This window comes from Bos taurus, chromosome 11, assembly GCF_002263795.3.
Source record: "Bos taurus isolate L1 Dominette 01449 registration number 42190680 breed Hereford chromosome 11, ARS-UCD2.0, whole genome shotgun sequence".
NCBI lineage: Eukaryota > Metazoa > Chordata > Mammalia > Artiodactyla > Bovidae > Bos > Bos taurus.
In genome coordinates, this window is record NC_037338.1 from 93,848,132 (window position 1) to 93,871,178 (window position 23,047).

Genomic DNA, 23,047 nt, shown 5'->3' on the forward strand with positions numbered 1-23,047 from the left:
TGAGGAAACAGACAGTCTTACCAGTTTCAGCTAAATGGGAAGGGGACGCACTACTGAGAAATGTCACGTAGATCTGAGGAATCTGGGTTCAGGACCAAGGCAAGCCAGATGGTCCTTCACCACCAAGGAAAACTGAGGCTAAAAAAAAGAGAGAGACACAGTGAAGGAAAGCAGAAAAGAGTCCAGAGTCAAATGAATACTTTGCCCAGGAGTAGGTTGAAGACTAATTGTCTCAGATTGGAAGTACCTACTAAAACTTTCTGTGTTCACAAGCTCCAACTCAGCTTTCCATCTCTTAGAATATATTCTGTACCATACAACCTCTCTCATGAGAGCAAAATATTTATATACAAAAATATCTACTGCAACACTGTCTATGGAGGAGGAAAAGTATTCTGAATAATATGACCCCATTTCTGGATATAATATGTGTGTGTGGATCCATGCAGAGAAAGCAACTTAAATATTTGCACACATCGCTAGTTCTCTGGGAAGTCGAATTTTAGGGAACTTCCACTTTTTAATTATAAAATTAATTAAAGAGACATGTGTCCCTTACATTTAAATGCAAACACATAAAGTGAAATATGAAAGGAACTCCACACTCCATACCATCATTCTCACTCCTGGAGGCAACTACACTAGGTAAACACAGACGCCACAACAAAGAAAACATATAAAGGAAGTATATCTCTACAAAAACAGGATTACTCTGTATCCGCTATTCTGCAAATTGCTTTTATCACTTAAAAATATCATAGGCAGTAGTGTAACAGTGACAAGACAGTTTAGCGACGAATAAATACCTTCCGCTTTGTGATCAAACTGCCTGAATTCAAATCTCAGCTCAACCACTTACTAACTATGGGATCTGGTAAGTTGGTAAACCTTGCTAAACTGTAATTTTTTATCCTGTAAAATAGGTATATCAGATCAGTTCAGTTCAGTCACTCAGTCGTGTCCAACTCTTTGCAACCCCATGAGTCACAGCATGCCAGGCCTCCCTGTCCATCACCAACTCCCAGAGTTCACTCAAACTCATGTCCATCGAGTCGGTGATGCCATCCAGCCATCTCATCCTCTGTCGTCCCCTTCTCCTCCTGCCCCCAATCCATCCCAGCATCAGGCTCTTTTCCAATGAGTCAACTCTGTGCATGAGGGGGCCAAAGTATTGGAGTTTCAGCTTCAGCATCAGTCCTTCCAATGAACACCTAGGACTGATCTCCTTTTTAGGATGGACTGGCTGGATCTCTTTGCAGTCCAAGGGACTCTCAAGAGTCTTCTCCAACACCACAGTTTAAAAGCATCAATTCTTCGGCCCTCAGCTTTCTTCACAGTCCAACTCTCACATCCATACATGACCACTGGAAAAACCATAGCCTTGACTAGACGGACCTTTGTTGGCAAGGTAATATCTCTGCTTTTCAATATGCTATCTAGGTTGGTCATAACTTTCCTTCCAAGGAGTAAGCGTCTTTTAATTTCATGGCTGCAATCACCATCTGCACTGATTTTGGAGCCCAGAAAAATAGTCTGACACTGTTCCCACTGTTTTCCCATCTATTGCCCATGAAGTGATGGGACCAGATGCCATGATCTTAGTTTTCTGAATGTTGAGCTTTAAGCCAACTTTTTCACTCTCCACTTTCACTTTCATCAAGAGGCTTTTTAGTTCCTCTTCACTTTCTGCCATAAGGGTGGTATTATCTGCATATCTGAGGTTATTGATATTTCTCCCGGCAATCTTGATTCCAGCTTGTGCTTCTTCCAGTCCAGCGTTTCTCATGATGTACTCTGCATAGAAGTTAAGTAAGCAGGGTGACAACATACACCCTTGACGTACTCCTTTTCCTATTTGGAACCAATCTGTTGTTCCATGTCCAGTTCTAACTGTTGCTTCCTGACCTGCATATAGGTATCTCAAGAGGCAGGTCAGGTGATCTGGTATTCCCATCTCTTTCAGAATTTTCCACAGTTTATTGTGATCCACACAGTCAAAGGTTTTGGCATAGTCAATAAAGCAGAAATAGATGTTTTTCTGGAACTCTTGCTTTTTCGATGATCCAGCAGATGTTGCCAATTTGATCTCTGGTTCCTCTGCCTTTTCTAAAACCAGCTTGAACATCTGGAAGTTCACGGTTCACCTATTGCTGAAGCCTGGCTTGGAGAATTTTGAGCTTTACTTTACTAGTGTGTGAGATGAGTGCAACTGTGCAGTAGTTTGAGCATTCTTTGGAACTGCCATTCTTTGGGATTGGAATGAAAACTAATAAGGCCTATATCTTATGATTTGGAGACAATAAAATGCTAACAATAGGCAAAGTACTTCTTACATCAGTGTGTGGTATATATATATATTGAGTGATAATAAATGTTGACTAATATTAGTCATTGAATTTCTTTAAAGACTGTGTGTAGATATTTAGGTTGTTTCCTTTGTAGGTTGTTTATTCCTATTGTTTTATTTGGTATTGTAAGCTACTAAAATCAAAGTGTTATTTATAATACCGAATTTTCCCTGCTAGATCAGGTAGTGAAGAATCCGCCTGCAATTCAGGAGACCCCACTTCAACTCCTGGGTGGGGATGATACCCTGGGGAAGAGATAGGCTCCCCACTCCAGTATACTTCGGCTTCCCTTGTGGCTCAGCTGATAAAGAATCTGCCTGCAATGCAGGAGACCTGGGTTCAATCCCTGGGTTGGGAAGATCCCCTGGAGAAGGGAAAGGCTACTTACTCCAGTATTCTGGCCTGGAGAATTCCATGGACTGTATAGTCCACGGGGTCGCCAAGAGTCGGACACAACTGAGTGACTTTAACTTTTCAGTTTAATCAGTATTGTAAGCAATGCTAAAATCAAAATGTATGTACATATCTTTGTGCTACACTTAGATGACTATTTTTCATAGATAGGTTTGTATAATATCCTTGACTATTTTTCAAGGATAGGTCTTCCTTTTCTATATTACTAAAAAATATATATTTACAATAATGGGGAAATTTTCTATCCTCTTTGAAGACTCTTTCCAATAGTCTAATAATCAAATTGACATGAGACAAATTAATGGGAGAAAATCAAATTTCACTTTCTTTGGGAACTCCACACACATGACAGGGCCAGAGACCTTACAGACATGGGAGGTTAAAAGACAGAAAGGTCCAATGAAACCTATTGCCATCTCAAGCTAAGGGTTAAGCTAAGAGCCTGAGGCTCTCGAGGACAGAAGGTTTATTCACAAACGATAAGAAGAGCAGATGCTGGGTGGTGGGATGTTTGTCCTGCCATACAGATGGGGCCACTTAGATAAAATTTCTCTCTGGTAATAATTACCTTTCCATTTCAACTCTGTGAATAAAGGGAGAAGCAGCAGTTTTTGTTGAGCCTGATGGGTCTCAATTGCTTTGAAATCAAACTAATCTACAGGCCATAATGACACATCCCAGGGAAGCCTGTTCTGAACCTTTACACAATCTCACAGGTATAAATTGCAATGCAGCCTAATTTCTACTTTCTGATTGCCAGTGTGGTTGAACATCTTCTCATATGTTTACTTTGGTAAATGTGTTGCAGATATTTTCTCTGAGTCAATAGTTTATATTTTAGCTTTCCGTATGATCTCTTTCAGAGTAATGTTCACATTTCTGAGTACAGTATTTTGTTATTCATGCATCTATATTTTACTTCTTCCTTGTGATGGCATCTTCATTATGAGACCATAAAAATATGCTTCTTTATTTTTTCCTAATTATTTCATTGTTTAGAGTCTTTACTTTTAAGCTGCTCATTCATACGGGCTTTACTTCTTTGATGGATTAGATAGAAATCTAGGCTTATTTTTTCAAATCATTGAGCCAGTTGTCATAAATATCATTTTTTAAAGAGTCCATCCTTTCTCCATTGGTATGAAATAAATTTTTACCATATATTAAGTTCCATTCAGATCTAGCTGTATCAGTTCAGTTCAGTCAGTTCAGTCGCTCAGTCTTGTCCAACTCTTCACGACCCCATGAATCTCAGCACACCAGGCCTCCCTGTCCATCACCAACTCCCAGAGTTCACTGAGACTCACGTCCATTGAGTCAGTGATGCCATCAAGCCATCTCATCCTCTGTCGTCCCCTTCTCCTCCTGCCCCCAATCCCTTCCAGCATCAGAGTCTTTTCCAATGAGTCAACTCTTCGCATGAGGTGGCCAAAGTACTGGAGTTTCAGTTTCAGCATCATTCCCTCCAAAGAAATCCCAGGGCTGATCTCCTTCAGAATGGACTGGTTGGATCTCCTTGCAGTCCAAGGGACTCTCAAGAGTCTTCTCTAACACCACAGTTCAAAAGCATCAATTCTTTGGCGCTCAGCCTTCTTCACAGTCCAACTCTCACATCCATACATGACCACAGGAAAAACCATAGCCTTGACTAGACAGACCTTTGTTGGCAAAGTAATGTCTCTGCTTTTGAATATGCTATCTAGGTTGGTCATAACTTTCCTTCCAAGGAGTAAGTGTCTTTTAATTTCATGGCTGCAGTCACCATCTGCAGTGATTTTCTAGCTGTATATACGTGTATAAATACAGGTATACAAAATTCTTCATATTGAACCATTGATTTGTTTTTCTGTGTATTCCATTACCTTATTGTTTTTCATTATACTGTGCTATATTTTTGGTTAGAAAAGTAATCTCTCATTATTCCATTTTTCCACTTTTCTTTTTCCTTGACCATTTACCTCTCTAGATGAATTTTAAAATGGATTTCTCAATTCCCATTAAAAAAATTCCCTGGGGTGTTATTAACGGTGAAAGTGAAAATGGCTCAGTCCTGTACGACTCTTTGTGAACCCATGGACTGCATAGTCCATGGAATTCTCCAGGCCAGAATACTGGAGTGGGTAGCCTTTCCCTCCTCCAGTGGATCTTCCCATCCCAGGAATCAAACCAAGGTCTCCTGCATTGCAAGCAGATTCTGTACCAGCTGAGCTACCAGGGAAGCCCTTAATTCTACCTATTTGAGAACATTTGACTCTTTTTCAGCTTTATTGAGACATAATGTACATATAACATGGCGTAAGTTTAAAGTGTACAAGATGATTTGGTAAACTTGGATGTTTCAAAAGGACTAACACAAGGGATAATCACATATCCATCACCTCATATAAATTAGCATTTTTATTTTTTGTGGTCAGAATAGCTAAGATATACTCCCTTAAGTAGAATGGCTGTTACCAGGGACTATGGGATAGAGGAATTAGGAAGATATTTAAGAGTATAAAGTTGCCACCAATAGTTAAGCAAATTTTGGAGATCTATACACAGCATAGTGATTATACACAGCAATAATATATTATAAACCTTCACAGATGTTATTAGACTAGATCTTAATTGTTGCCACCAAAAAAGAAATAATTATATGATGTGATTTACTGCTGCTGCTGCTGCTGCTAAGTCGCTTCAGTCGTGTCCGGCTCTGTGCGACCCCATAGAGGGCAGCCCACCAGGCTCCCCCGTCCCTGGGATTCTCCAGGCAAGAACACTGGAGTGGGTATGATGTGATTTAGGTGTTATCTAATGATACATTGTTACTCATATTGTAATATCTAAATGCATCAAATAAACATACTGAACACCTTAAACTTATTTAATTCCATGTCACTTATATCTCAATAAAATAAATAAGAAATAAATGAATGCATTCCCTCTCAGCACCTTTCAAGTATATAATACTATATTGTTAATATTAGTCACAAGTTGTACTTTAGATCCTTGAATTTATTCATCTTATAATGGAAATTTATATCTTTTGATCAACATCTCATTTCCCTCACCTCCCAGCATCTGGAAACCACCACAAATCTCTGTTTCCATAAGTTAGTCCTTTTTAGATTCAACCATTAGAAAAAAGGAAACTCTGCCATTTACAACCTGAATGGAACTTGAGGGCATTTTGCTAAATGAAAGAGACAGAGAAATACAAATACTGTATGATAAAACTTATAGGTGGAATCTAAGAATTGACATTTTAAAATATTGACTCTTCCATTTTTAGAAATATTTCTAAAATTTACTCTATTTATTCAGATTGCTCATTTGTGGTCTGTTATAGTTTCTTCATATAGCCCTTTACCATTTCTTTTTTCCTTCCTCAGGTATATCCTAAGTATGTTTCAGACTTTCTTACCATTGTCAGTTGTAATGTTTTGCTCCAACGTATTTTTTCTATAGGAAGAATGTCAATATTTGTATCTCAGTTCCAGTCCAGTCTCTCAGTCGTGTCCGACTCTTTGTGATCTCATGGACTGCAACACGCCAGGCTTCCCTATCACTAACTCCTGGAGCTTTCTCAAACTCATGTCCATCGACTGGTGAAGCCATCCAACCATCTCATCCTCTATTGAACCCTTGTCCTCCTGCTTTCAATCTTTCCCAGCATCAGGGTCTTTTCCAATGAGCCAGGTCTTCGCATCAGGTGGCCCAAAGTATTGGAGCTTCAGCTTCAGCATCAGTCTATCCAATGAAAATTCAAGACTGATTTCCTTTAGGATAGACTGGTATTTGTATATTTATCTTATATTTGACCATTTTGCTGCAATTTTCACAGGATTCAATTAAGTCACTTAATAATGACAGTATCAACTTTTCTAATGTTTATGCTTTTTGTTTCTTTCACTTTGCTTTTTCACTGAGTAAGGCTGTCAACTGAAGAGTGTAGCTTAACAGTGGTAACAGAGATCATCCTTGCCTTGTCTTTCCAGTGCCATTGGTGAGATGGAGTCCTTACACACAGTGTTTTAATTTCCTGTAATATTTGAAATTAAAAGACACTTACTCCTTGGAAGGAAAGTTATGACCAACCTAGATAGCATATTAAAAAGCAGAGATATTACTTTTCCAACAAAGGTCCATCTAGTCAAGGCTATGGTTTTTCCAGTGGTCATGTATGGATGTGAGAATTGGACTGTGAAGAAAGCTGAGTGCCAAAGATGATGCTTTTGAACTGTGGTGTTGGAGAAGACTCTTCAGAGTCCCTTGGACTGCAAGGAAATCCAACCAGTCCATCCTAAAGGAGACCAGTCCTGGGTGTTCATTGGAAGGACTGATGCTGAAGCTGAAACTCCAATACTTTGGCCACCTCATGCGAAGAGTTGACTCACTGGGGGCAGGAAGAGAAGGGGACGACAGAGGATGAGATGGCTGGATGGCATCACTGACTCAATGCACATGAGTCTGGGTGAACTCCAGGAGTTGGTGATGGACAGGGAGACCTGGTGTGCTGTGATTCATAGGGTTGCAAAGAGTTGGACATGACTGAGTGACTGAACTGAACTGAACTGAATATTTGAATATTTAGAACAAAAACTTACTACTTTCTTTTTCATTTTATTTATTTATCTACGTCTGTGCTGGGTCCCGTTGCTGCATGGGCTTTCCTCTAGTTGTGGCTAGCAGGGCTATGGTGTGAGGGCTTCTCATTGTGGTGCCTTCTCTTGTTGCAGAGCATGGGCTCTAAGGTGCATGGGCTTCAGCAGTTGCAATTTCCAGGCTCTAAAGAACAGGCTCAGTAGTTGTGGCACATGGGCTTATTTGCTCCCTGGGAGGTGGGATCTTCCCAGACCAGGGGTTAAACCTGGGTGTCCTGCAACGGCAGGTGGATTCTTAACCACTACACCACCAGCGAAGCCCAAGATATTCATAGTTTCTTAATCAGAAAAATCAATATATCAAGAGAATAAATCTTAGTAACATTTCTGATAATGTGACTATTTGGAGGAGCACTCATAGCTCAGTTGGTAAAGAATCTGCCTGCAATGCAGGAGACCCTGGTTCAATTCCTGGGTTGGGAAGATCTGCTGGAGAAGGGATGGGCTACCCATTCCAGTATTTTGGGGCTTCCCTTGTGGCTCAGCTGGTAAAGAATCTGCCTGCAATGCAGGACACCTCAGTTCAATCCTTGGGTTGAGAAGATCCCCTGGAGAAGGGAATGGCTACCCACTCCAGTATTCTGGCCTGGAGAATTCCATGGACTATACAGTCCATGGGGTCTCAAAGAGTCTGACACGACTGAGTGACTTTCACTTTCACTTTCCTGAACCAAAAACCTAGAATCTGAGCATCTAGAACATGTGACCCAAATGGAATTGCTTAAATAAATCTTTAAGAACAAACTACTCTGAGACTTAGGAAGTCTCAACTGAACTTTGTGGCTACTGAGGAGCACTGATGAAATCCAATGCTCACTTTTGTCCCACCACCACCACCACCACCTCTGGACAAGTGAGCAGGAGAGGATCCTGATGAGAGAACCTCATTCATAGCGACCCCTTGTATGGAAGCATCTTGATCCATGAGGGAACCCAACAGCCTCTTCCCTTTCAAAATAAGAAAAAAAGCAGGCAGAAGGGGAATTAACAAATTTGATCAAGAAAGAACTTAAGAGATATCTTCCCACAGAGAATTGAGAAGAGCTCAGACAAATCATAAGTTCCTAAGAACACAAGGGAAAAGTTTAGTTTCTCCTGTAGGGAGTGGCTTGGACTTCGTTTACCTTTCTCCTTCTTGGATTTTATCCCCTGATCTCTGTAGTTTCTTGAAGTAGATATTCTTTAAAATCCTAATAATGGCAATGGGCTTCTTTTTGTTATAGGCTAGAGATTAAGGAAGGCGGCATCTTGGTCAAATTGCCCTTCACATCTTCTCCCACGACTCCTCCAAACCCTGACCAGAGGTCAAGGACATGAAGAACTATAGCAGCAGCATCTCAGGCTTTATCCTCCTGGGCATCTCTTCCAACCCCCAGATGCAGAAACCCCTCTTTACTGTATTCCTCGTTATGTACCTGGTCACCCTGGTGGGGAATGGACTCATCATCCTGGCCATCCACTCTGACTCCCGGCTCCACACCCCTATGTACTTTTTCCTCAGCAACCTGTCCTTCACAGATATCTGCTTCACAACAGTCATTGTGCCCAACATGCTGGTGAACTTACTCTCAGAGACAAAATTCATCTCCTATGTGGGCTGTCTGGTCCAGATATACTTCTTCATGGCCTTGGGGAACACTGACAGCTACCTGCTGGCCTCAATGGCCATAGACAGGCTGGTAGCCATCTGCAACCCCTTCCATTATGATGTGGTCATGAGCCCACGGCGTTGCCTCCTCCTGTTGCTGGGTTCATGCACCATCTCTCACCTGCACTCTATGATGTATGTGCTACTTATGTCCCGCCTGTCTTTCTGTGCCTCCCATGTCATCAAGCACTTCTTCTGTGATACGCAGCCTGTGCTCAAGCTCTCCTGCTCTGACACGACTACCAACCAGATGGTGGTGATGACCGAGAGCCTGGCTGTCATTGCCACCCCTTTCCTGTGCATTCTCTTCTCCTACCTGAGAATCATCATCACTGTGCTCAAAATCCCCTCTGCAGCTGGGAAGTGGAAGGCCTTCTCCACCTGTGGCTCCCACCTCACTGTGGTGGTCTTCTTCTATGGGAGTGTCATCTATGTGTATTTTAGGCCACTGTCCATGTACTCAGTGGTGAAGGACCGGGTAGCCACAGTTATGTACACAATAGTGACACCCATGTTGAACCCTTTCATCTACAGCCTAAGAAACAAAGATATAAAGAGGGGTCTGAGGAAATTAAGGAGCAGAATTTAGTCATAGAAAGAATAACAAGAGGGAATGTCATAACTGGGAGATGACCTAAGAGATGATCAGGTACTTAGATGGTACTAAGAGATGAGTACCATTTTTCACATGGTACTCAAAGAGGTAATGAGAGCTGGTCTTGAATCACAGTAAGAGCATTGACATGGAAGCCAGATCACTTGGTCTCTATCAATCACTTTGCACAAACGTATGTTCAATCCCAGGCCAAATACTGCTAGGAATCTAGATGCAGGAAAACATTTCCTTCCATTCATATATTGGATAAAACTATCCCCAAATAACTCTTCTATATGTTTCACACTGGCTAGTGTTCCAGAAACTATAAAATTTTGCTATTTTTAAATAAGAAATAACATAGATTTGATAGAAAATTATCAAAGACTTCTTGGAGGGATGACGTAAGATTGTTCTTCAGGAGTGTTTCAATTTTGAGAATTGAAGATTCAATAAAAGAGGAATTAGGCAGAATATTTCAAACATTAAAAACCAGTTTTCTTAAACCATAGAAAAAACATATTTGAATTAAAGACCTAAATGTAAGGCCTGAAACAGTAAAACTTCTAGAGGAAAACATAGGCAGACCACTCTTTAACACAAATTGTAGCAATATTTTTTGAGATGTGTCTCCTAAAGCAAAAGAAATGAAAGCAAAATTTTTAAATGAGACCTAAGTAAACTCAAAAACTTCTGCACAGCCAAAGAAACCATCTACAAAATGAAAAGACAACTTACTAAATGGGTGAAAATATTTGATTAACATCCAAAATACATAAATGGCTCATGCAATTCAATATCAAAAAACAAATAATACCATTAAAATGGGCATAAAACCTGAATAGACGTGTTTCCAAACAAGATACACAGATGGCCAACATGCACATGAAAAGATGTTCAACAGCTCTTATCATCAGGGTATGCCAATCAAAAACACAATGAGATATCACCTCATACTTTTCAGAATGTCAATTATCAAAAGGTCTACAAATAGCACATGTTGGCAAGGATGTAAAAAAAGGATCCCTAGTACACTGTTGCTGGGAACATAAATTGGTGCAGCCACTCTAGAAAATAGTACAGCATCTACTCAAAAACCTAAAAATAGAACTCTCATATAATCCAATATTTCTATTCCTTGAACTATATCAGAAAAATAAAAACACTAATTCAAAAAGAAACATCCATCTCAGTATTCACAAGAGCACTATTTACAATAGCCATGATATGGAAGCACCAAGTATCCCTAAACCAATGAATGAGTAAAGAAGATATGGCATATATATACAATGAAATACTACTCATCCATAAAAAAGAAGAAATGCTGCCATTTGCCACAGTGTGGATGGACCTATATGGTATTATGCTTAGTGAAATAAGCCAGGCAGACAAAGACAACTACTTTAAGTTATCACCTTTATGTGGAATCTAAAAAATAAAACAAATGAATGAATATAACAAAAGAGAAACAGACTCACAGAGAACAAACTAGTGGTTACCAGTGGAGTAAGGCAAGGGGTAAGGGGCAAGATAGGGGTAGAGGATTAAAAGATACAAACTACAATGTATAAAATAAATAAGCAACAAGGATATATTGTACAGCACAGGAAACTATAGCCATTATTTTGTAGTAACTTTAAACTGAGCATAATCTATAAAAAATACTGAATGTTGTACACCTAAAACTAATATAATAAATCAGCTAAACTTTAATAAAACAAATAGTGGAAATCATCCAAGCTGGTAAAAGCAATAAACATTGGAATTTCTTTGAGAGACAGAGAAAACCTCTTATTGGGGCTTTTTAAACTTGAGAATAGGGAGGCTAGGATTGGAAAATAGAGGCTACCATCAGCAGACAGCCACTACAGTCACCCCCAAGGATGAACCCTGAGCAGACTCGGATGAGAAAGCACAGGATACTGGTCCCAGATAGCTGAGGTTCATAGCAAAGGAATGATTTCCAAGAGCCCAGACTTTTGCATTTTCCCATACATAGAAAATGGGATTCCCAGGTGGCTCAGTGGTAAGGAATTCACCTGCCAATGAAGGAGCCTCAAGAGACGCGGGTTTGATCCCCGGATCAGGAAGATCCCCTGGAGGAGGAAATGGTAACCCACTCCAGTATTCTTGCCTGGAGAATCCCATGGACAGAGTCCAAGCGGTTACAAACAGTGGGACACTACTGAGCAACCGAGCAAGATACATAGAAAATGGTAAATCCATTAACTCAAGATGCCTGATTTTCTGTAATTAACAGTAATCTTTTGATATTCTGAAAACCTGATCTGTGTTACAAAAGCTGTTATATATCCTGAGATCCCAGTTGCAGTTTTGGAGCAGTCTCTCTGAATGATCTGAGAGGCTGAGTCCTGGACTTAAGTCTTCAGTTTTGTGTGCTGAGTAAAATATAATTCTCAACTTTCAGGTGGTGCATTTGTTTCAGTTGACATCAGGCAGCAAAATAAATTTTTGCATTTCCTGTGTACAATAAGTCATCTCTAGCTACTTACAAAAAGATATATATTGATAGGTGAAATAAACCATGATAAATATAGGCAGTGGAATAGTATTCAGCTATGGTGGCTCAGACAGTAAAGAATCTAACTTCAATGCAGGAGACCAGGGTTCGATCCCTGAGTCAGGAAGATGCCTTGGAGAAAGGAATGGCTACCCTCGCCATCATTCTTGCCTGAATTCCATGGACAGAGGAGCCTGGCAGGCTATAGTCCATTGGGTCCCAAAAAGTTGGACACTACTGAGCAACTAATACTTCACACTTTCACTTTTTAGAAGAAGAAATGAGCTACCCACCCATGAAAACACATGGAAGAACCTTCAGTGCAAATACTAACTGAAAGAAGCCAATTTGAAAAGGCTACATTCTAGATGATTCCAACAGTATATTCCAGAAAAGGCAAAACTACAGAGACAGTAAAAAGGATCAGTAGGTGCCAGGGGTTGGGGAAGGAAAGAATGAATAGATGGAGCACAGGAATTTTAGGCAGTGAAATTATTCTCTATGATACTATAATGAAGGATACATGTCATTATATTTTTGTTAAAACCCACAGAAGGTATACCACCTAGAACAAAGCCCAGTGTAAAACTATGGGCTTTGGGTAAGATGTGTCAATGTAAGTTAATCAGTGATACCAAATATACCCTATGGTGAGGAAGGGTGATAATGGGGGCTATATGTATATAAGGCCAGGGGATACGGGGGCTCTCCATACTTTCTGATGAATTTTTCTGTGAACTTATAACCTAACCTATAAAGTCAATTTAAAGGGGAAAATTGGAAAAAATGTATCTAAAAATTGTGTTTGCTATGCCACTTATACTTGAGAACAGTGTGGATTAGAGAAGTTAAATAACTTGCTCCAGTGTGCCCATATAATAACTGATGGAACTGGAATTCAAAAACGATAGTCTGGCTTAAGATAATGAAGCAATAAAATGTTTAAGAAAGGCGAACAAAATCAAAATTAGACTCAAAGGAGATTAACTCTTGCAGAGTTCACATAACTTGTTAGAGGCAGAGCCGGTATTTGAATCTATTAAGTCTGGTTCCAGCTTCCCTGGTAGCTCAGACGGTAAAGAACCTGCCTGCAGTGCAGGAGACCTGGGTTCAATCCCTGGGTTGGGAAGATCCCCTGGAGGAAGGCATGGCAAACCACTCCAGTATCCTTGCCTGGAGAATCCCATGGACAGAGGAGCCTGGAGGGCTAACAATCCATAAGGTTACAAAGAGTCGGACATGACTGAGCAACTAAGCACAAGTACAAGTCTGGTTCCAGAGCTTGTAGCTTAATCTCTTCCCTATAACATGACACCTGCACCTAGACACAGTCATCCATGCAGACGAAAAAACTCAGAGATGTCAGAGGCCATCACCTCTCCTTCCAGCTACATGCTGACATGCACAGGAGCACAGGCAGGTACAGAGAGCACATAGAGTGTACTAGCACGCACATGTACATAGCACACATGCATGTGCATGAACACGCCACCACCCCTATGGCTCCATGGTCCTACTTCCCTTCCAGGTGTAGAGGCTACATCTCTACAGCCAGGCTCCCTAGTCTCCTGGGCACAGAACTCAGTGAGGGCATCAGGACTGTTCTCTCCTGGGAGAGCTGCAGCACCGATGCCCACAGAGGTCTGGCTTGAGGGGGAGGATACTCCCTCTGGGTCTCCCTCTTATCAACAGTTCTCACTGTAGGTAGAGAGAAGAATCAGTGCACTTCTGACGTTAGATCTCACTGAAACCTGCCTCCTTCCTCAGATTCAGAGCCTGATCATAACCCGCTGGCAGGATCCCAGGCCTGATCAGGACCCTGAATCTCCCCTGTCAAGCCCACAGGTAGGCAGGCTAAGGGGTCTCTGGGAACAGAGACCATGGGTTAACATGTTCATGTGATCTTTTCCTAATCCTTTCTTCTCTTCTTCATCTCAAAAGCCAGGAAACACTTCCTCTTCTCTATCTTTTCCTCTCTCTCCTTATAATTGCGTATCACACAGAGTAGAATCTACTCTGGCCCCTGCCTTAAGGGGCATAGCCCATATACTACAATCCAGAACCACAGAGTTATCTTTTTCCGGAAAGGAGTCAGCAGAGGAACAAGTGAACAAAAAGTTAGGACAACACAAGTGTTAAGAGGATACACCCTGAATCTGGCTCCACCATCACCTACCTGTGTGGCCTTTAGCAGGTCACTTCAGTGCCCTCTGCCTCACTTTCATTACCTGTAAAATGGGGTGCTGTAAAGACTAAATGTCTTAATGCACGTGAAGTTCTCAGAGCAGTGTCTGGCACATGTAAGCACTGTGGAATTGTTAGCTATTATATGACCATGATGAGAATATACATGGGAAGAGGCTGCAATGACTTGGGGGCCTCAAGGTGGAGAAATCTGTGGGAGACATGGCCAGCTCAGCAGGGAAACACAAGAGATTTGTTTTCAAGAGAGCCACTTTAAGTACCTCTGATGGATCAGTATGTTGGGACAGAGGGAAGACAGTTACACACAAAAAGGATTTCCATAGGTGTATTTGAAAAGTCCACTTGTCTTGACATCTAGAATTGAACAGCTGAGAAGGACTACATAAAGCTTGAACTAAGAGTGAAAACTATGCAGAAAGGAGAGATTTCACAAAGATGAGGAAAGAAAGATCATCCTGAAAAGGGCCCTGCAGACCCTCATCAGGACTTCCCTGTTAAGGAGACTATACACATATGATCTTCATGCTGTCAGTGGGAAGGTGCAAGATAAAGAGAAGCTGAATTCAAAAAAAAAAGTGGGTTCTGGAAAGATTCTAAAATCAGGTCCTGGTGCTCCAAGAGCACAGAGCTGCTGTTGGCTTAGAATCTGCCAGAGCCGAGGTACAGAGTCTCCACAACCATTTCCCCATAAAGGTGAGGAACACACAAGCCTAAGGCTTTGGAACTGGAACAGCAGGAAGGAAGGAAAATGAGAAGGTCCTGATGTGTGGGAGCAAAGGATGGAGGAGGAGGAGGAGCAGGTCAGCAAGGAGGCTGAAGGCAGTTGGCAGGCAGAGGAGGGCTGCTGACAAAGGACAGGCTGGCTTAGCTCCCCACCAAAGATATGGAGAATTCCAGGTTCAAGACCAATAAGGATGGTTTGGGGAAGAAGTCTGATAAAGTACTTTGAAACACACAATTTGAAATCAAGCATACCTGAGTTTGAATTTGCTTTATACCAGTTGAGTGGTTCTCTGAAATTAAGTTCTTTATAAAATGGGGAAATAATACTACTAACATCCTAGTTCTATTGTGAGGATTACATGAGACAAGAGCTAGGTGCAGAACCTGTCCAATAAATGCTAACTGAATTTTCCCCAGTTTAGTCACTCTTCAGCTGTCCTTGCTCCTTCTGGGGAGCAGCATGGATGAGGTATAGCTTGGCACCCAAATATTACTCACTAAACATATGTATATTCTGTTCATAAAGGGCATTCTCTGCTCCAACTTTGGACTCCCTGGTTTCATGTGGCTGATAGCTTGGAGACGGGTACTGTTTTAGCAAGGAAGAGAAATCAACCAGTAATGACAAATGTCCACTAAGTAGAAAATGCTAAGGAAGAAAAATTGAAATGTATAGAAATAGTCTCTTTGTGCTATCAAGGAAGATAGTAAATACCTTTTACGGGTGGATAGTGTGATTTCAAAGGCTTGCAAAGTTTCCAGTCCCTCCTGGTCCTTCCCAACTAGTACCTGATGACAAGCCCTACCAATCATTAAAATATCATTATTCTAGCCTCTTGTCACAGCAGTAACATTAAACACCTGTGGAAAGAGTCACCAAACTCTTCTACTCAACTATATTTATTTTGCCAGTGACATAAAATGTTTTGTTACTAACCATAATCACTTTTATTTACAAAGTCCTATACCATGTAAAAGTGTGTAAGCACATATTATTTTGTTTAAATAATAAGCAAGTAGTGGGGTCGCTGAGGGTCAGACACGACTGAGTGACTTCACTTTCAATTTTCACTTTCATGCATTGGAGAGGGATATGGCAACCCACTCCAGTGCTCTTCCCTGGAGAATCCCAGGGACAGGGGAGCCTGGTGGGCTGCCATCTATAGGGTCACACAGAGTCGGACATGACTGAAGTGACTTAGCAGCAGCAGCAGCAGTGAAATAAGGTATATAATTAATAATAAAATTGAGTGTGCATAACCTAATCAATTTATTATAGTTGTGCTTTTGAAAATAATGAAAAGTGCTTCCATTTTTATTTTAAAACTATGAATCAAAACCCCATGCTTCTTAATCATCACAACGCCTTGATAAAGAAGCATCCTGCTGCTGCTAAGTCACTTCAGTCGTGTCCGACTCTGTGCGACCCCATAGATGGCAGCCCACCAGGCTCCCCCATCCCTGGGATTCTCCAGGCAAGAACACTGGAGTGGGTTGCCATTTCCTTCTCCAAGAAGCATCCTACTTCCACCTTATGTGGGTTATGCAAAATAATCAGCGTGGGAAAGAGGCTAAATATCTAAGAAGGGACATAAGCAGTTCATGTCTGAATTCCAGCATCTCATTCATTGACAGCATTTTCCCATCAGAGTCTCCAGATATGTAACATATGTAACGATCTGGCATCAAATAACACAAGCGTCTCTCCTCTAAGTGTGCTCTGGGGGCAAAAAACAGGTATTGCGAGTAAGTGGAATTGACTTTTACCCATGAGACTGCTCAACCAGCTGCAGTCAAAATCACTGAAATCAAGGCTCTGCAATACAGCTTGCTTTTTTTACAGCTTTATTGAAGTATAATTGATATACAAATCTGCACATATTTAATGCAAACAATTTGATGTGGGAATGGTGTGTGGTAATCTACCTATGTCTCCAAATGACAGGATCAGGCAGGCAAAAAGTTAAACCACACCCATCTTATTGATGGGTACACTGAGATGAAAGGTCCTGCTCAAGGCGTGAGGAAAATACACTGTTACCAGTTTCAATAAGATGGGAAGGAGGTTCCCTACCGCCCAGAAGAAAGTCACCTAGATATGGAGAATTCCAGGTTCAAGACCAACAAGGATGCATTAGTCCTTCATCACCAGGAAAAACAGTGCCCCAGGAATGAGGCTGAAAGATACGGTGAACAAAATGGGGAAAGAGAACAGAGTGAAATGAATACATTTCCCCAAAATGGGATGAAAGGACAATTGTCTCAGACTGGGAGTATCTATTACAAATTTCTGTGTTCATGAACTCAGCATTTCATCTCTCAGAATGTATTATACACTGTAGAAACTCTCTCATAAGTACAAAATATTTATATACAAAAATATCCATTGTAACACTGTGATAAGAGAAAAATCATTATGGATAGTATGACCGCATTTCTGAATATAACATGCATATGGATCCATGTAATGAAAAAACTAAAATACGCACACAAGTCTAGGTCTCTAGGAAGTGTAATTTTAGGGAACTGTCACCTTTTAATTATACAATTAATAAAAGAAACATGCACCCCTTATTTTTAAATGCAAACACACAAAATTAAATATGGAAAGAAGTACCCACTACATCCATCCATTCTCACTCCCGAAGGCAACTACACTATGTAAACACACACACCACAACAAGCACAACATATAACGGAGGTAGTTTTCTTTACAAAAATGGGGTTATTCTATAGCCATTGTTCTGCAACTTGCTTTTGTCACTTAACAATATCATAGGCAGTGGAGTAACACTGATAACACAGCTTACCGATGAATAGCTTCCACTCTGCCATCAGACTGCCTGAATTCAAACCTCAGCTCTACCATTTAGTTACTATGAGATCGGAAAAGTTACTTAACTTTGCTAGTCTATTTTTTTATCTGTAAAATAGGGATATATTGCGTTGGCCAAAAGGTAAGTTCGAGTGTGTTTGTAACACCTTACATAACCAATCTTTTGGCCAATCCAAACAATAATGCTTATCTCTTAGGATTTGGAGACAATAAAAGAGTCAAAAGATACACAATGTCCTTAACTAACTGGGTATGGTATGCATACACTGAGTGCTATTAATCATATATGTGACTAACATTGCATGTCTGCTCAGTCGCCTCTGACTCCATGGACTGTAGCTCACTGGACTCCTCTGTTCATGGGATTACCCTGGCAAGAATACTGGAGTGGGTTGCCATTTCCTTCTCCAGGGGATCTCCCTGACAAATGGCTCCAACCTGCATCTCCTGAATCTCCTGCATTGGCAGGAGGATTCTTTACCACTGTGTCTCCTAGAAACAGCAACAGTAACACCTAGGAAGCCCTGACCAACATTAACCATCTAGTTTCTTTAAAGACTGTGAGATATTAAGTAATGCAAATTCACTAACACTTGTTTCATTAACTCACCTATTGTGAATATTTAGGTTGATTCCTCTGTGGTTTGTTTTATTTGTATTGTCGTATTTGGTATTAGAAGCAATGCTACAATCAAAACGTGTGTACGTATCTTTGTATAGATGACTATCTTTAATGGACAGACTTGTATAAGTGGATTTACTGAATAAAGACATGAAGATTTTCAGTTCTTATAGAGTTTACCAAAAGATCTATACTGATTACCCTCTCACTCTCAGAGTATGTGTCTTGTTTATATATATATATATATTTTTTTTTTAAATATTGTAGAATTTTCCTGTACTCTTCAAAGGTTCCTTCAGCTGCTCTAATCATCAAATCAGCGTGAGATAAATTAATGGGAAAATCAAATTTAATTTCATTTGTATGAGAACTTCACATCCAAGACAGGGTCAGAGACCTCACACACATGGGAGGTTAAAAGATAGAAAGGTCCAGTGAGGTCTATGTGCCATCCTGAGCTAAGAATTGCTATAGAAGCCTGGGGCTCTCAAGAACAACAGAGTCATCCACAAGACATTATGAAGAGCAGATGTTGGGTGGCTGGATGTTTGTCCTGCCATACAGATGGGACCACTTACATAAAATTTCTCTCTGGTAATAAATCTTCCATTTCAATCCTAAATAGTAAAGCAAGGAACAGCAGTTTTTCTTGAGTCCAGTGGGTCTCAGTCGACTTGAGTTCAAATTAATCTACAGGCCAAAATGATCCGGGAAAGGCTGTTCTGAACCTCTACACAATCTCACAGGTATAAATTGCAATTAAGTCTAATTTCTATTTTCTGATTACCAATGAGGTTGACATCTCCTTACAAGTTTTCTTTGGTAAATGTGTTGCTGATATTTTCTCTGAGTCAATAGTTTATATTTTAGCTTTCCTCATGGTCTCTTTTTGGAGAAGGCAATGGCACCCCACTCCAGTACTCTTACCTGGAAAATCCCATGGATGGAGGAGCCTGGTAGGCTGCAGTCCATGGGGTTGCTGAGGGTGGGACACTACTGAGCGACTTCACTTTCACTTTTCACTTTCATGCATTGGAGAAGGAAATGGCAACCCACTCCAGTGTTCTTGCCTGGAGAATCCCAGGGATGGGGGAGCCTGGTGGGCTGCCGTCTGTGGGGTCGCACAGAGTCGGACACAACTGAAGCGACTTAGCAACAGCAGGAGCAGCATGGTCTCTTTTGGAGTAATGTTCACATTTCTGAGTACGGTATTTTGTCATTCATGCCTCTATATTTTATTTCTTTCTTGGGATAGCAACCCCATTCTGAGACTATAAAATATTCTCCTTTATTTTTAGCTAATTATTTTATGGTTTAGTTCTTTTTACTCTTAAATTGTTCATTCATATGAGCTTTATTTATGTATAAGTGAGATAATGTAGAAATCTAGCCTTATTTTTTCAAAACATTGAGCCAAAAGTGATAAGCATCACTTTTTTAAATAGTCCTTTCTTTCTCCATTGCTATGAAATAAATCTTTATTATGTATTCATTTCCACATAGAGCTAGCTGTATATATATGCATAAATACAGGTATACAAAATTCTTTATGTTGAACTATTGATTTGTTTTTCTGTGTGTATAATTATCTTTCCATTTTTCATTATGCCATGCTATGATTTTTGGTTAGAAAAGTTCTCCATCATTATTCCATTTTTAAGTTGTTTTTCTTTGTCCATTATACCCCTAGATTAATTTTATTTTTTCCCTCTTTTTTTTAAATTTAAATTTATTTATTTTAATTGGAGTCTAATTACTTTACAATATTGCATTGGTTCTGCCATACAGCAAAATGAATCTGCCACGGGTGTACATGTGTTCCGCATCCTGAACCCCCCTCCCACCCCCAAATGGCCTTTTCAAATTCCATTAAATATTTCCTTGGGGTGTTATTAGTGAATTGAATTTCCTTGGCTTGAGAAAAATTTACTTTTTTCAGCTTCATTGAGATTTCACATACAACAATGTACATTTAAGGTGTACAACATGGTGATTTGATCCACTTACATGTCTCAAAATGATTAACACAGTAGGGTTAGTTAACATACCCATCACCTCACATAATTACCATTTTTATTTGGGGGATCAGAACATCTAAGATCCACTCCCTTAAGCAGAATGGTAATTACCAGGGGCTGAAGGGTTGGGGAATTGGGCATTAGCACCTTTCAAGTATATAATACTATAGTGTTAACTTTAGTCACCAGGCTGTACATTAGATCCACAGCTATTTCACCTTGTAATTGGAAGTTTGTACCTGTTGATTGACATCTGCCATTTCTCTCAGCTCCCAGCACCTGGCAACCACCACAATACTGTTTCTATAAGCTTGTGCTTTTTATTTTATTTTTTTTTTGGCATTAAAAAAATCATAATTTTATTTTTGCAATGACTATGTGATTTAAAAAGATAGTATCTAAGAGTAAATATTACACACTGCTGCTGCTAAGTCGCTTCAGTCGTATCCGACTCTGTGCGACCCCATAGACGGCAGCCCACCAGGCACCCCTGTCCCTGGGATTCTCCAGGCAAGAACACTGGAGTGGGTTGCCATCTCCTTCCCCAATGCAGAAAAGTGAAAAGTGAAAGTGAAGTCGCTCAGTCATGCCCGACTCGTAGTGACCCCATGGACCACAGCCCACCAGGCTCCTCCATCCATGGGATTTTCCAGGCAAGAGTACTGGAGTGGGTTGCCATTGCCTTCTCCGAAGCTTGTGCTTTTTAGAGTCAGCCGTTAGAAAAAAGGAAACCCTGCCATTCACAGCATGAATGGAACTTGAGGGCATTTTGCTAAATGAAAGAGTCAGAGAAAGATAAATAATTTTATGATAAAACTTATATGTGGAATCTAAGAATTAGCATTTTTAAATAGTCAATCTTCCATTTTTAGCAATATTCCTAAAATTTATTCTATTTATTCAGCTCCTCGTCTTGTGTTCTGTATAGTTTCTTCATATAGCTCTCCATCATCTCTTTTTCCCCTACTCAGGTTTACCCTAAACATTTTTCAGATTTTCTTACCATTGTCAGTTGTAACATTTTTTTCCGTTACATATTTCTACCATAGAAATAGAAATTTATCTAATAACCATTTACTGCTGAATAAAGAAATAATAAGAGCTACATTTGGTTTATTTATTTATTTTTGGCTACTTGGGGCTTCGCTGCTGTACACGGGCTTTCTCTAGTGGTGGCAAGCAGAGGCGACTCTCCAGTCGCCGTGCACAGGTTTCTCATCGCGGTGGCTTCTCTTACTGCTGAGCAGGGCCGCTAAGGCGCACAGGTTTCAGTAACTGCAGCAGGCGGGCTCAGTAGTTGTGGTGCATGGGCTTAGTTGCTCCACAGTATGTGGGATCGTCTTCGACCAGGGATGGAACCTATGTCCCCTGTATTGGCATGCAGATTTTTAACCACTGACCACCAGGGAAATCCCAGGAAGAGTATTAATATTTGTATATTTATTTGGTACTTGGCAACTTTGCTGAAATCTACACAGGATTCAGAAGTTTTCAGATGACTGTCTTGGATTTCTTTAGATACACAATAAAACTACTTAAAAATAATGACAAGTTTAATTTTTCTAATGTTTATGCCTTCTGTTTCTTCCATTTTGCTTTATTTATTTTATAACAGTGTAGCTTAATAGTGGTAACACAGATCATTCTTGCCAGTCTTTTCCATGACACTAGTGAGAATGGGGCCCTTACATACAGCATTTGAATTTCCTATAATATTAGACTGTTTAGAACAAGAACTTCATACTTTCTTAATCAGAAAATTCAATATATTGAAAAGATTAATCTTGGTAATATAGGCCATTCCTGATAATATAACTATTTGGAGTGGCATCCCTGAACCAAAAACCTAGAATCTGAGCATCAAGAACATGTTAGACAAATGGAAATGCTTAAATAAACATTAAGCAGGTTTTGCTCCAAAGCCATAAAAAATTCTCATCTGAATTCTGTGGATACTGAGAAGCATGGATGAAATTCAATGCTCACTTTTGCTCCACCCCCACTACCACCACCACCTCTGGACATATGAACAGGAGAGGATCCAAATGAGAGGACCTCATTCACTGGTACCTCTTGAATGAAAGCATCCTGATTCAAGGTGGGACCCAGAAGACTTTTCCCCTACAAGAAGAAGGAAAAAAGGCAGGGAGGGGTGAGAGAGTTGATTAGGGATGTTGGTTGAGCAAAAACGTAAAACAACCAAAGAATCTTTCAAAAGAGAACTCAAAAAAATTATGCTCCATAGATGTTTCTAAGAACACCTGGGAAAATCTTAGCTTCTCATTTAGGGAGTAGCTTGGAATTGTTTACCTTTCCCCTTGTTGGGTTTTATCCCCTGATCTCTGTAGTTTTTTGAAATAACTATTCTTTAAAATCCTAACAAAAAGCAGTGGGCTTCCTTTTTTTTAATAGGCTGGAGGTTAGGAAAGAGCCATCTTCATCAAATTGCCCTTCACATCTCTCCCACGGGG

At 40.3% G+C, this 23,047-nt stretch overlaps 1 protein-coding gene across 1 annotated transcript; it reads left to right on the top strand.

Moving 5' to 3' along the window:
* The first annotated feature begins 8,721 nt into the window (after nt 1-8,721).
* OR1L6C (olfactory receptor family 1 subfamily L member 6C) lies at nt 8,722-9,645 on the top strand. The gene has a single exon (NM_001390467.1). It carries the CDS (start codon nt 8,722-8,724, stop codon nt 9,643-9,645), a length of 924 nt encoding a protein of 307 aa, NP_001377396.1.
* The last annotated feature ends 13,402 nt before the right edge of the window (nt 9,646-23,047 follow it).

Coding starts and splice junctions, on each gene's coding strand:
- OR1L6C (NM_001390467.1), top strand. CDS start 8,722: ATGAAGAACTATAGCAGCAGCATCTCAGGCTTTATCCTCCTGGGCATC.